Source organism: Crinia signifera, chromosome 7 (assembly GCF_055691185.1).
Source record: "Crinia signifera chromosome 7, ASM5569118v1, whole genome shotgun sequence".
Classification (NCBI taxonomy): Eukaryota; Metazoa; Chordata; class Amphibia; order Anura; family Myobatrachidae; genus Crinia; species Crinia signifera.
Window position 1 is genome coordinate 60,335,059 of NC_139223.1, and position 15,479 is coordinate 60,350,537.

Sequence of the window (15,479 nt, forward strand, 5' to 3'; positions counted from 1 at the left end):
TTTATGCAAATTCGACCTTAAGTCATGTCGACCTCGGCCCATGTCGACCTTAAGTCAGGTCGACCTTCCTGACAGTCGACCTAGTGGGGTCGACCTAATGACTGTAGACCTAAGTTCATTCTGACAGATGTACCGATTCCGTCTACATATGGAGCAGAACAGACCTTGTATTGGAACCCAGGTATGAAAGTCATATCAAATTAATCAGCATCGCAGTCACATTGCGTTGCCACTGAAGAGGTGTTCAAACAGTGCGATTTTTGCTTGCGATTTGAACTGAACACAAAACCCATTCGATTTGGACTAGATAGTACAGATCTGTACTATATAGCCTTGCCTGCACAGTCTATTTTTCTATGCGATTTTGACACCGTGCATCATGATCGAATGTGGCGGAAAACCATTCAATGTCCATTCGCTTTCGATTACATTTTGCTTATATAAGCAAAATCGAATAGGAAAGTAGAACAAATCGAACTGTGTGTATGGGGCATTGGCTGCATTTTCTGCAAAAGAAAACAAAAAAAACCACACCCAACAAAATAAATATAATCTCGCTAGAAGATTCTCACGCAATGTAGCGTGCCAAGTGGGGGCTGTGAGGACACCTCTGTGCAACAGCCATCTACTGTACATATAGGCCCTTATTCTAGTTCACTTGCAGAGGTAAATTCCTTCTCAAATGGGCAGAACCATGTGCACTGCAGGTGGGGCAGATATTACTTGTGCAGAGAGATTTGGGTGGGGTTTTACTTCAAAGTGAGATCTATATTGCAGTGTAGAAATAAAGCAGCCAGTATTTACCCTGCACAGAAACAAAATTGCTCACCCAAATCTAATTCTCTCTGCACAAATTACATCTGCCCCACCTGCAGTGCACATGGTTCTGCCCATTTGAGAAGGAATTTGAACTAGAATAAGGGCCATACACCGATGGACTCTTAGTACAGGAACCTTTCATGTATGTGATCATCTGCTTTGGGAATATTTAAGCCTATTTACTTCAGCACCAACTACTATTCTGTGCAAGTATAAAACCCATGTTTAGAACCCTCATGTTCAGGATGATTAGTAATAGTCTGGCATACGGTTCCCTACCATGTAAAAATATAATATTTAAAAGCTCTGTATGTGACGGGTTTATCTTTCATATCATGTAAATAACTTACCCCCCTGTTCTATATCAGAGTCCGTTAGATGTGTGATGGAGAAGCTTGCAATATTTGCAGGCGAGATGGAGAACCTGGAGTAGGACGGGGTGTGGCTCCAGTTCTCATCAGGACCCCGAGAGGGTGGGGGAGGGGAGAAATATTTTGAAGGATTGATAGGGAGTTTGGAACCAACAAGGTTTGTTGCTGGATTGTTCAGAAACGAAGGCTCAGGAGATGAAAAGTCGTCTTCCCATTCAAAACCACCACCTATGGGAATATAACAGAACAAGGAGTCCATTTGTGAAATGCTGGATTGGCTTTCAGAATCTTTTAAGCACACGTCAATACATTGAATCACTCACAGCCTGTGTCCCCTTCCAACGGTCTTTAAATTATTCAATAGCTCCAAGCTTTCCCATGCGTGACCAATCACATCAAAACTACAGCCAATCGGCCAACGGCTAAAGGCCAATTACAAAATCACATGGTTAGAGGAATGTGTTATCAACCCAATAGCAACCCTAAATGGCTAGCGGAGCTCCAGAAGTGGATGAGTGTCAGTTGGCTACACCTGAATACTGATAAAACTGAGGTCCTTGTGATAGGTCTCAGGGCAAGACTGCAACATAGCCAACCAACAGGAATTGTGCTTGGGTGTTCACAATTACAATACATTACACTGAACACACTACTGCATGGTCCTCTACCTACTTCCCCCAGTAATGTAATTCCAGCATCTGCAGCTGGTACAAGATGGCAAATCTAATATTATTACTATTATTAAGTTATTTATATAGCACTTTTCTCCTAATAGGACTCAAAGTACTTGCATTAGCCTTTTACAGCACAAATACAAAACAAACTTAACAAGGGACATTAGTGAAGTGCTTGGGTGAACAGGAAAGTCTTGAATCTTTTTTTGAATGTTTCCAGAGTGGAAGCTTCTCGAACTGAGCAGGGAAGTGAGTTCCATAGAGTTGGAGAGACCGCGGTGAAACCTCAACCCCCAGATGAATTCTGGGAAATTCTGGGTACTGTCAGTAGTCCATCAACCAATCGCAGTAATCGAGTGGGACAATAAGGGATCAGAAGCTGCTGCAGGTACCTTGGGCCCTGGTCACGTAGAGCTTTGAAAGTCAGTAAGTCATCTTGAAAATGATTCGCCATCTTATAGGCAGCCAGTGAAGGGAGTACAGAATGGGTGTTATATGGCTGGAACGGGGCTGATTGGTTAATGGCTGCTGTATTTTGTACCATCTGCAAGCAGTGCAATTGTTTTTCTGGAAGCCCAAGGTAGAGGGCATTGCAGTAGTCAAGGTGCGATGATACAAATGCATGTATGACTTTAGGCAAATCTACTGTATTTCAAGATTGTTCAATGACCATCAAATTCCTATATGACCAGGTTTAAAAAGGTGCCTGAAGCAGCTTCTGATTCCTTACTGCCCCTCTAAATTACTCTATAAATAATACTGTGTTCTCCCAAACATTCCACTTATGTCACTTTAGGTCCTAAAAACTAAAACTACAGCCAAAAAAACTTTGTTCTCTTTTCTATTAAACTAATTTCGTATTGTCAAACTGTTCTACTAGGAGAAAAGTGCTATATAAAAATATCCTAACCATCATCTCCCAGTGCAGGTCAAGGATGCAAATCTTCTGGGTTATGCTTCCAGTATTATATTCTGCAGTAACGTTGCCTACCTTCCTCATCCGTGGAGCTCTCGGAGTTTGTAAAGCGGTATCCTGGTGCAGATGGAGAAGCGGGATTGCTGCTACCAGACATCTGGCTGCTGGTGTCCACCGCACGAACACCCAGCTCTTTGGTTGGGGTTTCCTGCAGCAGAGACAATATCACAACATAAGGTCAGATAAATGGTGTATGAGATAAACGCGAGATATTGCAGCAAGAAAGAGAGACCGTTATACAGATGTATCCTCTTGCATTGTTGCCAGCAGTTGCATGTAAATTGCCGCACACATGCCCAACAACCTATACCATGCTGCTGGATCCACATACCCACCGGTGGGCACATTTTCAGAGCACACCCGCCATGGTGTGGTCAGGTACAGCACTGGCAACAAGGTAAAAGGGACACATCTGCTGTATGTATACATTACTATTATTCACCATTTAATACATAATAATAATAAACTAGTAGTAACAGTTCTTACATCTTTGTTACACTCTATTAAGTTTCCAGTATATACGGCCTGGCCTTGTATATACTGCCTGTTATCTACGCCTTACTGGATAAATGTACAAGGCGTCACCACATACCATGAGGGTTACGGTATAGGGGGTTAACAAGGTCTAGGTTGACCAATAATGGTCGACAGTGACTGTCGACACCTGGAAATGGTTGACCTTGCCAGTTGGCTGACAAGCTTAAGGTCAACGCAAGTTATTCCACATTATTGGTCTATCTATGTCGACATGGGCACCGTATATGTGTACCGCTGCGCTCTAGTGTTCCCGCTAGGCTGTTTTAGGGGGGCGCTGCACCTTGCCCGATTTTTAAAGGGCAAAATGCGCCCTGCCCCTCTAGCAGCGCCCCACTAATACAGCCTGCTGCCTGTCCCGCCGGAGTGCACCGCTGTAGCCCAGCACCGCCATAGATTGCGGTGCACGGCGCTTTCCCAGCAGCTCAGGGACGTAGTCATGGCCGGGCAAGCCCCCCCTTCAGTGACGCGGCGGCCCGGCACGCCCCCTTTAGTGACATCGGCGTGCCAGGTCCACCCCTCCGGCGCAGTGCCCCATTTGGTTCCTAGAAGAAACACTACGCTCGCCATGCTTAGGGCACGGTGCCCCGCTGTCCTGGCACACTATTATATTCTCCCTCTATACCCATTGTGATAGTCAAGTATGAACCAAGTTGCTCTACACCAAAGCGACCTTTGGAGTATCAACCATCAGCTTGCGTCACCCTTCTGTCAATGCCGACCTACGGTATGTCGACCATTTCCAGGTGTCAACCTAGTCACCGTCGACCATTAGTGGTCAACCTAGTGACTGTTGACCTAGACATTGCCGACCCAGGGACCGCATACCAGCATGAGAGCGTATTTGACAATGGCAAGCATCACAATCACACTCAGGCTGCATTTAGATGAACACAAAAGACAAGAGAGACCAGGTTCAAGCTTACAGAACAATTATACACATTCCAGATGTAACTGCTGTGCCCACAAGCGGGATTTTGAACCTTCTTGCAGGTCCTCCTGGACCCCGGAAGGTAAGCCCTTCCTCCCCCTAGCAATGCAGCCGGACGTCCTACCGGCTGCAGGGGGGGAGGAGGAAGCGCCGGGGACAGCTTACTTAGCAGCAGAAGCCGGCTGGGAGGTGATGGATACCCCCCGCACACCACAGTACAGGTATCGCGGGGGGCCTCCGTCACTGCATCGCGATGCCAGCCGCATATGTTAGTACATATGCGGCGGCATCGCGGCGGGGGGGGGGGGGGGGGGGGGGCGCGAAAGGCGGCGATGTATTTTAATACATCCCGCCCTTTGTGTTCTAATATTCATCTTCCGTTGAAGGTCTCTCTCCTGATCTATTGGATTTAGGGACCTTGATGACAGCTACAATGCTTCTCACATTCATAGCCCCAAATCGAGAAGCCTACAATGATCCCTTTTCCAGACCCAGTTATCGCTTTCCGGCAAGCCATTTAGTTGGCCCCTCTACCCATTTTATACCTTTATAAACACGTGTCTGTGGCAGGAGCATGCCATTTCGCTTGCGCAGGGGTGTCCAATCATCTTTGTTAACGTAGTGTATTTGTAAATGGTAACTTAATGCTAAATGAGACCACAGAGTAATATAGGACAGGACTGACACATGGAAGGATCTACGTTATTTATGGGTCTCCAAATATTGAGGCCAAGTTAAGAGCAAAGCAAAAAAAAAAAAAACAACAAGTAATAACTGTGCACCTGTCATATGTAAAAGTGTAAATATGTTTATCTGCATGCAAGGTAAATACTGGCTGCTTTTGCAAGTAGCCCATAGATGCTGGAGAGATTCAATGTACCACAGCTAGGAACCGCCACTCACATTTAAATCTCTGTGCACATGTTACATCTGCCCCACCAGCAGTGCAGCAATGGGTTTACAGTTACTGGCTTTGCTTCCAGCTCAGGTAATGAATAAGTCCCATAATCTATTTACAAACAAATATGAATGGTACCAAGAGCAGGAATTAAAATGTTGATCATTCATGGAACTATATACAACATTGACTTAATACACTGGAATGGATGGGGCTAGTGCTTCACAATTCAGTGGTAGAATACCATTGCCCCACCTTGTGTAAGCATTACAACAAGCACAAATGTAGAACACCACACTTAGGGGGTTATTCTGGTTCATTCACTCAGATCTGAATTTGCATCCTTGCGATTGACCCAGACCCCGCCTTGCGAATGGTGGTACTCCAGCCCACCCTTCGCAAGTCACGTACGTTCGCAATGGCTGCGAATGGATGTTTTACATTAATATCCATTCGCATGCCACTGGGACTGTCCCACATCTTTCGATGGTCGCCGACCATCGAAAGATGTGGAAGGTGCATGCATATGTAAAGTTGCTCTGAGCAACCTTACATATGCGTGTACGCTCAGGAGGGGAAGTTGGCGGACAGCTGACATCCGGTGATGTGGGCTGCCTGCCTCCGGTATGACCATCATGGCCTCATTAGCATGAGAATGCCCAGGAAATGCTTGCCGTTCCCATGTACTAATGGGACAAACCGTTGTATCTCCTGCAAAGAATGCACAGAAAAGCACAAACGTTCGCACGCAGCCATGCAAGCAGACCTGCAGAAGGTCCTTATTCTGTAAATGCCACAAGACAGAGCTAAATCACTGTTCTTCATTTGAACTTGTTTGTTTATACAGGAAGTCACATACCTGATCAAATAGGTAGATTGTAACATCATCAAAGAAGCTCACAGCCTTTCTGCTCTTCCCAGGAAGCCTGTTTGATGCAAGTTTGGGCAACTTAATTAAACTCTTCAAGTTTTTCCCATCATCTGTTTCCATGTGAACAACAGGAACTGGATGAATGGTTTCATCATCACTGTCTGAACTAAAGCTATGCAGATTAAAAGCTCTTATGTCATCATCTGAATCATCGCTGTTTTCATCCTCTTCATCAGCATCTGCGCCATCCTCTGACAAATCAAACAGGCCAGAGGCATCAAGCTTTCCTAGGTATTTCCCTTCCATATCAGGTTCTTTCAATTTTTGTCCATCACTGTGGCTTAAAAATGGCGTCTCTTTGATTGTATTTATGGAACAGAACACTTCAGAAGGTCCAAAAGGATTTACAATTTCCTCCTCATTTTCTGATGTGCTGTCCTCAATGGCGGGCTTTTGGACATGAACCATTTGCTCAGCGTGATCTACCTTCAAAGATGACTGACCAGACCACTCTCCAGGAACAAGCACCCTTTTAGGTGCAGAACTTCTAGTTGTATTTCCCAATAAGTCCCCCTCTTCGGATTGCTGATAAAGGGCTGTATCATCCATTCCAGAGACTATCGTGTCAGTCAGGTCGGGCTTCTTCTCTGGCTCAGAATCATTGTCGGAAAAATAAGCAGAGTCCCGGTAGGAGTTACTACTTCCATTTGTAGGTCTCTGTGTTTTAATATCCAAATAACCCTCGTTCCCATTAATGTTATTTTGCCCAACTTCTGATATTATAATGACAGGAGCTACAATAGAGACCACATCAGGATTGCTTGATGAATGGTTTGAAGTACCATTAACATGGGAGGTCCACTCAGGTGATTCCAAGTTCTCAGTCTCATAGCCACTATCAGCAGGCTTATCAGATGAAACACGTTTGTGTGATTCTTCTGTCTCCAGCATATTTTGAACATCTAAGGAGTCTAGAGAGTCTGGAGTTCCTATAGAAGGTACTAAGGATTGTGTGCAGTTTGATGCAGTATCATCTAGCAGGCTGTCTTGACTGGTTGTGTCTGATGAAGCAGGTTTTACAGTAGCTGTATTTACAATAAAGTCTCCATTCATGTGGTCTAGTGGCATATCTTTTGTGGGAAAACTATCTGATGCTCGCGGAAAAATTTGCTTCTCATTATCATTATGCCCAAAAGACCTATACAGATCAAGACTCTCATTCATTATATTTGGGACTCCTGATTGAAATGGGTCCGTTGTGAGATCCTCAACAGCACCTTCAAGCTCATTGCTAGAAACGTTGGGGTCTGTGGGAAAATCGTTGAGTAAATCATCGTATGCAAGACTTTCTGCGTCTTCTACCGAAGGTGACTCCGCCACCTCGCTGATCTTTTGCGTTGTTTCCTGTTCTGACACCACCTGTGCACCTGAGATATTTTTAAAGGAAGTATCAAGTTCTGCCAACATAAGCTCAATGTCTAAGCTATTCGTATTTTCAAAAATATTTTTGGAACCAAGGGTACTTTGCAAAGAGTTGGGATGATCAAATAGATGGTCTTTTTCCTCCAGACTGTCCGACAGTAAGTTTTTCTCTCGCAAGAACAAAAAATTATTAGAAAGTTCTTCAAAGTCTGTTAACCCTAGGTTTGACTCGGAAATACTGTCCTGGGGGATCGTATCCATGTCAAATATATGCCTTCCATCTTTGTTGAAGAAATCAAGCTCTGGACAAGTCAGAGGGGACTCTGTGTGCCTACCATTCTGTTTAGAAAAGTCACTACAAGAGACTTCCAGAGGGATATTTTCTGATCGGTCAGTGCGACTGATCATTTTTTGGAACGGCAAATCTGAGCGACCTGAAACATGCAAATATTCCGGAATAACCTTTTGCTCGGAGCTGGTTAGGCGGAGATCATTTTTATTGGATCCCGCTGAATTAAGATCACTCAAAGCAATATACTGTAGAGTTTCACCTTTCCGTTTTCGGTGATGGTCATTACCCTCAAAGTCCAATCTGCTTTCTCCTGGCTCTTCCAGTTGGATGTAATATTCATTAGCTACAGAGACGTTATGTGCATCAAATACTGGTACAACTTCCAGGACCTCTTCGTTGCCATCTTCATCTCCTTGCCCAATGTCAGAAATTGATTTCTGAAAAACGTCTACAGGCACAGGGAAAAATAGGCTGTTATAGTTCCCAGCAGAATCACAGTCTGCAAGACTGTGCCTCTCATAATGATCTTCTTTGGCTGCCTCCCATACATATTCAAAACTGAGCCCCGCACTAGTTTCTGTAACCGTAAGAACTTCATCCAGTTCACGACACAGATCGTCACCGCTGAAGTTCTCCAGAATTGGGAATGCCAGGTTATTTGCTGTGGGTTGCCGATTACTAGAATTTGGCTTAAGAGAATTCCAGCGCTGTTCAAAGTCCACTTCAGTCTCCTTTTGGCTTTGCATCCGGAGGTATGTCAGTAGTCTATGTACTTCTTCTGCAGTCAGTCGTTTGTCTGGAGGTAGCCAACAGAACTGCAAAACTTCATACCTTAAAGAGGAAGAAAAGAAAATCAGATCATTAGATAAACATGGTCGTTAAGGTCACTGCAGATGGAGCCATCCTCATCTAGCCCTTTCATAGGATTGAGTATTAGGATTACTCTGCTAATCCCCTACTGTATTGTATTGCAGCTGAGAACAATAGGCCTTGGCGCACCATGGCTCACCAGAGAAGGCTAGCTGGGGAGTGCTCCATCAGTAATAGAGCATGCACACGGTTCGATGTAGTCTATTTCCATTTGATTTCGCTAATATAAGCAAAATCAAATCGAACGGAAAGAACATCAAAATCTAATAGAAAAATAGACTGTGCAGGCAAGACTATACAGTACAGAAATCTAAGTCAAATGTGTACACGGTGTGCGATTCAATCAGGATTGAATCGAAAGTAAATCGCACTGTGTGTTTACACTACTTCGTTTTTAGATAATCCACAGGTGATTTAATGTTTTAATTTTTTAAATGCATTCAAGCAATGTCCTACAAAAGCTTGTTGGAATTGCTTTATAGAGGATAATTGGAAGGAAAACAATCTCCATAAACAATGGCAAGCGGTGGCGACACCTACAGGTTTTAAGAATGTATTACAGGCAACTTTATATAGTGCAAGCAGCAATGGAAGAATATTTTTTATATATATATTATCATGTATAATATAATCTGCACATTTTATACCTGTACAGTTATTGAAAATGTCATCACCCACGAACTAATATAAAAGAAGCACGAAAGCAACAACAATAGTGATAGAAATATAATTTAGACACAAAAATGATATTAACAAGTCCATTACCATCTGTCTGCATATGGCTGGTCTAGCTGAGGAATAGGAAGCTTCACTTCTTTTTCTTTTATGACGTAATTTAAGACTTCACCGTCTGACAAATCGGCATAGGGAGTGGCAGAAATGTCAAAAAGTTCCCAGAGTGTTACTCCAAGAGCCCTGGGGAAGGGGGAAAGACACATGGAAAAATCAGCATATCTTTATTTTAACTGTGAATATAAACGACATGTAAGCAAAAAATAAAATGCAGACCCGTACACACAAGACTATATTCTCGCTGAATGATTAACACTCTGCGATATATTGCTCAGCGAGCTTATCACCCAGTGGGGCAGATGTATTAAGCCTTAACAAGAGATAAATGCAAGGGTGATAAGGAGAGATAAACGTCCAGCCAATCAGCTCCTTACTGACTTTTTTCAAACACAGCCTGTAACATGGCAGTTAGCAGGTGATTGGCTGGACGTTTATCTCTCTTTATCACCCTTGCATTTATCTCTCTTTATCACCCTGCAGGAGTGCACTACTGGTGACCATCACCCTGTACACATGACCATATCCCCAGCAATTCATGCTGAAATTGCCCGTGTGTATGGGGCTTAATGTAAAAAAAAAAACCCACACAAAAAAAACCCACAACATTTTAATTAAATAAAAATTCTGAACATGTCATGCCACAATCTAATCTCTTAAAAGCAGAGCCCAAGACATCAAGTCTGTACTAACCAAATGGTATCAGATAAATACAGTGAACATTCAGAATTGTTCTGCTAAATATATGTTGCTCTTCGTTGCTGTGCTAAATGACTAGGAATACATTTCATACTATGTCAATGTGGCAGTCATTTTTATGTATCCAACAAAATAGGTCAACTTGTATCACTTATTCTTTTTTTCCAATCAACTTTTTATTAAGCGGATCAAATCAATTACAATAATCACATCCAATCTTTGACAGTGACAAACAAATCATGAAAGAATAATCAATTGGAAAACGTTATTTTGTGCATATAGCTGTTATGAAGTGATCCCCCCAAAAAAAGAAAAAAAATAGATTATAGGAACTACTACGTACCATATATTGCTGGAGCGGCTTTGATCAGCGACTATTACTCTGTCCTGGTAGCTTGTTACTAACTCTGGTGCTGTCCATCTAACCGGGATGAACTTTTCATCAGAGGTCTCCATGTAATCTTCCTAACATTTCATACAGAAAGAGAAACCGGTTAAAGAAAACAGATCTGAAGTATAGCTTCTTTTCTATGCTAACCAGGCGTAATCCTGCTACCGGTAAGTGGGGAACGAACAGCTTAAGCTTATTTTATAATATCAACCCTGCAGCAAATACCTTTTAGCCTTTGTACCTCATTCCAGAGACCAGGTAACAGAACATCACTGCACTGAAAAGGGAACCACTACTGTGAATTCTCAGTAGTGGTTCCCGGAGGCATGGCTTGTCATCACTAAGCCCCACCCCGTTCCAGTAAATGCTACAACTTGCAGCTCTTAGGGGAGGAGGCTGGTACTAAATTATGTGATTTGCGTCATCTTAGCCCCACCCCCTCCCCGAAAAGCCGCTAATGCCCGCATTTGACCAGCAGAGGGAGGGGGTGGAGGGAGTCTTCTTGCCCACATTTTCGGAAGGCCAGGAGGGGGACACGATTTTCGTAGGCAAGTATGTTCTAGGTCTGTACCGAAGACCAGCTCTGATTAGACCTCACTCACTCAATATTTCCTCTTCCTTTCATTTAAATAATTTGTTACCAAATCTTTACATTTAAGGGGGTATTCAATATGGGATTCTGACTGTCAGACATGCTGACAGTCAGAATCCAGGGTCGTTTTTTTCGTCTGGTTCAACAGTCGGAATTCAATGTGAATTAGACAATCTGCAGCCGTTTCCGACAAAATAGATCCAACTTTAAAAAAGTTGTATAGTGTTAGGGAAATAAGATCCCAAAACAATTTTGCGCTTATTGTTGGAGCAGCCCAGTAAGTGGAAAAACGTATGCAGTGGATTTTTGCTAAAAAGTGAAAGTATACTAGGCGCTTGTATAATAAAAATACTATGTGGGAGGGTTGAAGGAGAGGCAGTATAAAAGTGACAGATGAAAGTAAAATCAATGAAAGTAAGGATAAAAATTAAATAATAATAAAAAAATCTAAATAATAAAATGAAATAAAATAAAAACGTGCAAAAATCGTAAGAAAATATCCTTGAAAAAGCATCCTTTTGGATGCGAAACGCTTTGGTTTGACAAGAGGGACATCAAGAGGAGACGCTGCCACCCGCTCCAGCTAGACGCCGCACATTGTTAGCAGAAGCCGGAGAATCGGGCGACATCATCCCAAGCCGCCCGCCGAACAAGGAAGACGCTGATCGGCAAAACGTTGCCATCTTCACCTGCAAATCAGGTTAGCAGTTAGGGTAAACTAGAAAATACCTCACAACTGGACTGTTGCCCTACCAACCCTTCAAAAGAGTGTAAACAATTTTTGCACGTTTTTATTTTATTCTACTTTATTCATTAAAAAAAAAAAAAAAAAAAAAACACATTTAATTTAATTTTATTCTTATCTTTACCTTTATCATTACTTTCATTGATTTTACTTATATCTGTCACTTTTATACTGCCTCTCCTTCAACCCTCCCACATAGTATTATAGGGGCCAATTCCCGTGATCCCGATCCCGGGATTGGCCACCCTGGGAACAGTGAACATTGAATAGGGTGAATCACATTTTCAGTGAAAAAAATTCTCCGCTAGGAGTGAAAACAGCCGATTCGCTGGAAAAAATAAAAAACCCCGGTGAATCGGAAGCATTGAATACTGCCCTAAGTGTTTTCCCCCACCCCACCTGTTCATACCCCAAGTCTTGTTGCACCTTCCTTTTCACCCGAATAACCTTTTAAAATTACTATTATCTCCTTAATCCATTTAACTTTTGGTCTGTAAACCAAAATCGCAACCCCCCCCCCCCCCCCTCTCTTTTTTTTTTATTACACAGAATTCGGTTTGCAGTTTGCTAAAAACCTGGACTGTTGAGGTACGTTAGGACTGCATTCAGGAGCCACTGCACTAGGGAGCCAAAGAGATTGACACACTGCACGCTGTTTCTAAAAGATTGTGTGTGTTTGTGGCATAAAATGACTTACCTTATACCTACTGAACCCTATACCGTAGTCTCCTATTTTCACTGTTAAATCACTGGTCAGAAAGCAATTTCGCAATGCCAGATCACTGAAAAAACAAAAACACAGACCAATAAGAGGAGGATGTTATAATGCATGCCAATCAATCAACAGACAACCTTCCAATTCCACTGAGGCGGCATCAGTCGGCAGCGACTCCCATAGATGTTCTAAAGCATTATTTCCCCGTTCAGGTTATAGAAAACCTATTTTTGGGCATTAGGTCTATTTTAAATTCTCATAGGAGGCAGCTTTCACTAACGACTAAAGCAAATACTTTTAAAGAAATGATTTGTTCAGACAGAGGATATGTTCGACATGCTAAACCTAAAGTACATATGGTGTCCAGTAGAGCATTCAGGTGCGATGTTTAACCTTTTAACGATTGATAAAACAGACACACAGGAAATACCAATCTAATAATTTCTTCACTAAGCTAGTGACCCAGGCACACGTAGAGATTTGCTGAGCGTTCTGAGTGATGCTAGATTGCTCAGCATGATCGCTCAGCACACAGCGAAGTGTCAGCACTGTGTGTTGAGTGATCTATCAGGGCCAGCGGTCTCCGGTGAGTACACTGGCCCTGGCCGAGTAATATCCAGCACCCTGGATAGTAATCGCCGGGCGAAAGCGATGGGTGGGACCGCACATTGCTAGCACTATGGCCCCATACACATGGAGTGATGTAGGGGCATTTTCTAAGAGATCTAGTGAGAAAATTCCCCTAAATCACTGTGTAAACCAAACCGTAAAGCTGGGTACACAATATGCAATATTTAGTCCAATCCAGTGGAACAGAGCTATATTGAGAACATCTGGAAACGTGTACACACTGCCAACATTAGGGTCGTCCCATTGGCTGTCCTGCATGATCAGGATGCTGCTGAAGGAGAGATGACATTGATCCTGCGCTATGTCACTCAATGTGAGCAGTTAATCGATATTTCCTCCTGTCAGTCACGATCCCTTGATCTTTTAATGTGCACACAGCTCAAGAATTAAAGGTTTAACTTGATGGTAAGGTTTTCAACCATTCCAAAAATAAAATAAAAACTCAACATCAACAACCACAAAAGCAAAAAAGAGCCACCACAATTTGTTATTTTCTCAAATCCAGTGGAAATTCATATTCTGACCAAATACTAGGCTGCCGGCAACCCATTTCCTAAATATGCAATGGCGGAGGGGCAACGTATTAATTGATGTCCATGTACAGTACAAGTTATCCAAAACGTGGCAACTGACACTAACAGGAAGTGGGTGAGTGAAATCCAGAGAGGTGGGTGGGCGGCTTTCATTCACCACCAACTACAAAATCACTGATGCTGGAGATTTGCCTGTAACTCAGACAGCATCAGGATATTGTTGCCAGAAGTAAACGGATTACCTCTCAAATCTATGAGGAATATCATTTGGTGAGGACAAGAAGCGTTCTAGCCAGCGGCTAGCAGAGATGCTGTCTAATTACACTCACGGAGGTCCTGTTGGAAAAACACAGCCAGCACGGACTGGTGTCTGGTGGATAATGGCGACAAAGGAGTTTAATGTATAAAGAGCTGAAACACTTGTGTGTAGGATGCAGTATCCCTGCTGGCAATACCTACGATAACTATTTCAGTGACATGAAGCAGAGAGGAGACACCAAATAGATCCGCTACAGGAAGTCCAATTGTAAAGCGCTACGGAATGTGCTGCACTATATAAGAAACTAAGTAAATAAATAAGCACCTCTTGTTTTATTTACCAAGGGGTAGGTGTATGAAGCAGTGATAAGGGAGGAGAAGTGCTAAAGTGCCTGGTACTTTATCACCGGCCAATCAGCTCCTAACTGTCCCTTTTTAAACCTAGCCTGTAACTTAACAGTTGGGAGCTGATTGGCCGGTAATGAAGTACCAGGCACTTTATCACTTCTCCTCCCTTATCGCTGCTTCATACAGCTACCCCAAAGTACTTCATGTAGGCATTTCCATTACAGACTATGCAAATTCAGAGTTCTGCCTCAATGAACACTGTACATACCCACATAATCATAGTCAATGACAACGGGAGCAAAGATCAAAAGCTAGCAACAAAATTACACGGTTATGTAGTCAAGTGGAAAATGAATCTTAATACGTCCCCACAGGCTGCAATAAAGCAGAAGTTGGGCAAGTGGCCCAGTATGGCAGCGTGTGGGGTCTGCCGTGCTGACCAATCAGCGATTCATATGCAAATGCTACCTCTCATACAAATCTCTCCCCAGCGTGGGAGTTGGGAAACCCACAGCTGTGCTAACCAGGGGGAGGATTACTCAAACCAGGGCTTGTTCTTTTTTAAAGTTTCATAAATAGTTGTGAACGTTTCCTTCTCAGTGATGTTATCTATGAAAGATTGCAGGGAAGGCACACAGTCACAAGAAACTCCACTGGTGGTATGAATTGAGAACACATTCCATCCACACCGCTACAGACACATATCCAGTTTCAAAAAGTTGGTGGTAAAATGAGCCTACAATCTAAAAGTGTTTATTCATCAATAAGCTCATAACCGATGACACCCTACAATTTGAGAGTTGTGAAACCGAATAGCACTAGCCTTAAGGTGCCTACACTGCTGAGCGATCTGAGCAATGTAGATCGCTCAGCACAGAGATGTGTCAGTGCTGTGTGGTGAGTGATTGGTAAGGGCCACGTTCCCAAAAGAGGTTTGGAGTATAGAATAATTGGTAAAAAGAAAGAAAAAACCCACAGGGCTGGAGATGCTGCCGAGTGGCTGACAACAGGGCGGTAACAGAGAGTGGCAACAAAAACAGCCATTTTCTGAGGCAGGTTTCCACCTTCAGCTATGATCATGTACATAGAGAAACATGGCACCAGCACTCACAAAGACGGGA

The 15,479-nt window shown here is 43.1% G+C and overlaps 1 protein-coding gene across 1 annotated transcript in view; it reads right to left on the reverse strand.

The window, feature by feature from the left end:
* Positions 1 to 15,479, reverse strand: part of LMTK2 (lemur tyrosine kinase 2) — a 76,355-nt gene that overhangs the window by 6,587 nt on the left and 54,289 nt on the right. The window contains exons 8-13 of the mRNA XM_083153180.1: positions 12,572 to 12,656; positions 10,490 to 10,611; positions 9,424 to 9,573; positions 6,063 to 8,619; positions 2,856 to 2,988; positions 1,170 to 1,418 (exon numbers count right to left, since the gene is read on the reverse strand). Coding sequence (XP_083009306.1) covers positions 1,170 to 1,418; positions 2,856 to 2,988; positions 6,063 to 8,619; positions 9,424 to 9,573; positions 10,490 to 10,611; positions 12,572 to 12,656 — 3,296 coding nt within the window. The remainder of the gene's footprint in view (positions 1 to 1,169; positions 1,419 to 2,855; positions 2,989 to 6,062; positions 8,620 to 9,423; positions 9,574 to 10,489; positions 10,612 to 12,571; positions 12,657 to 15,479) is intronic.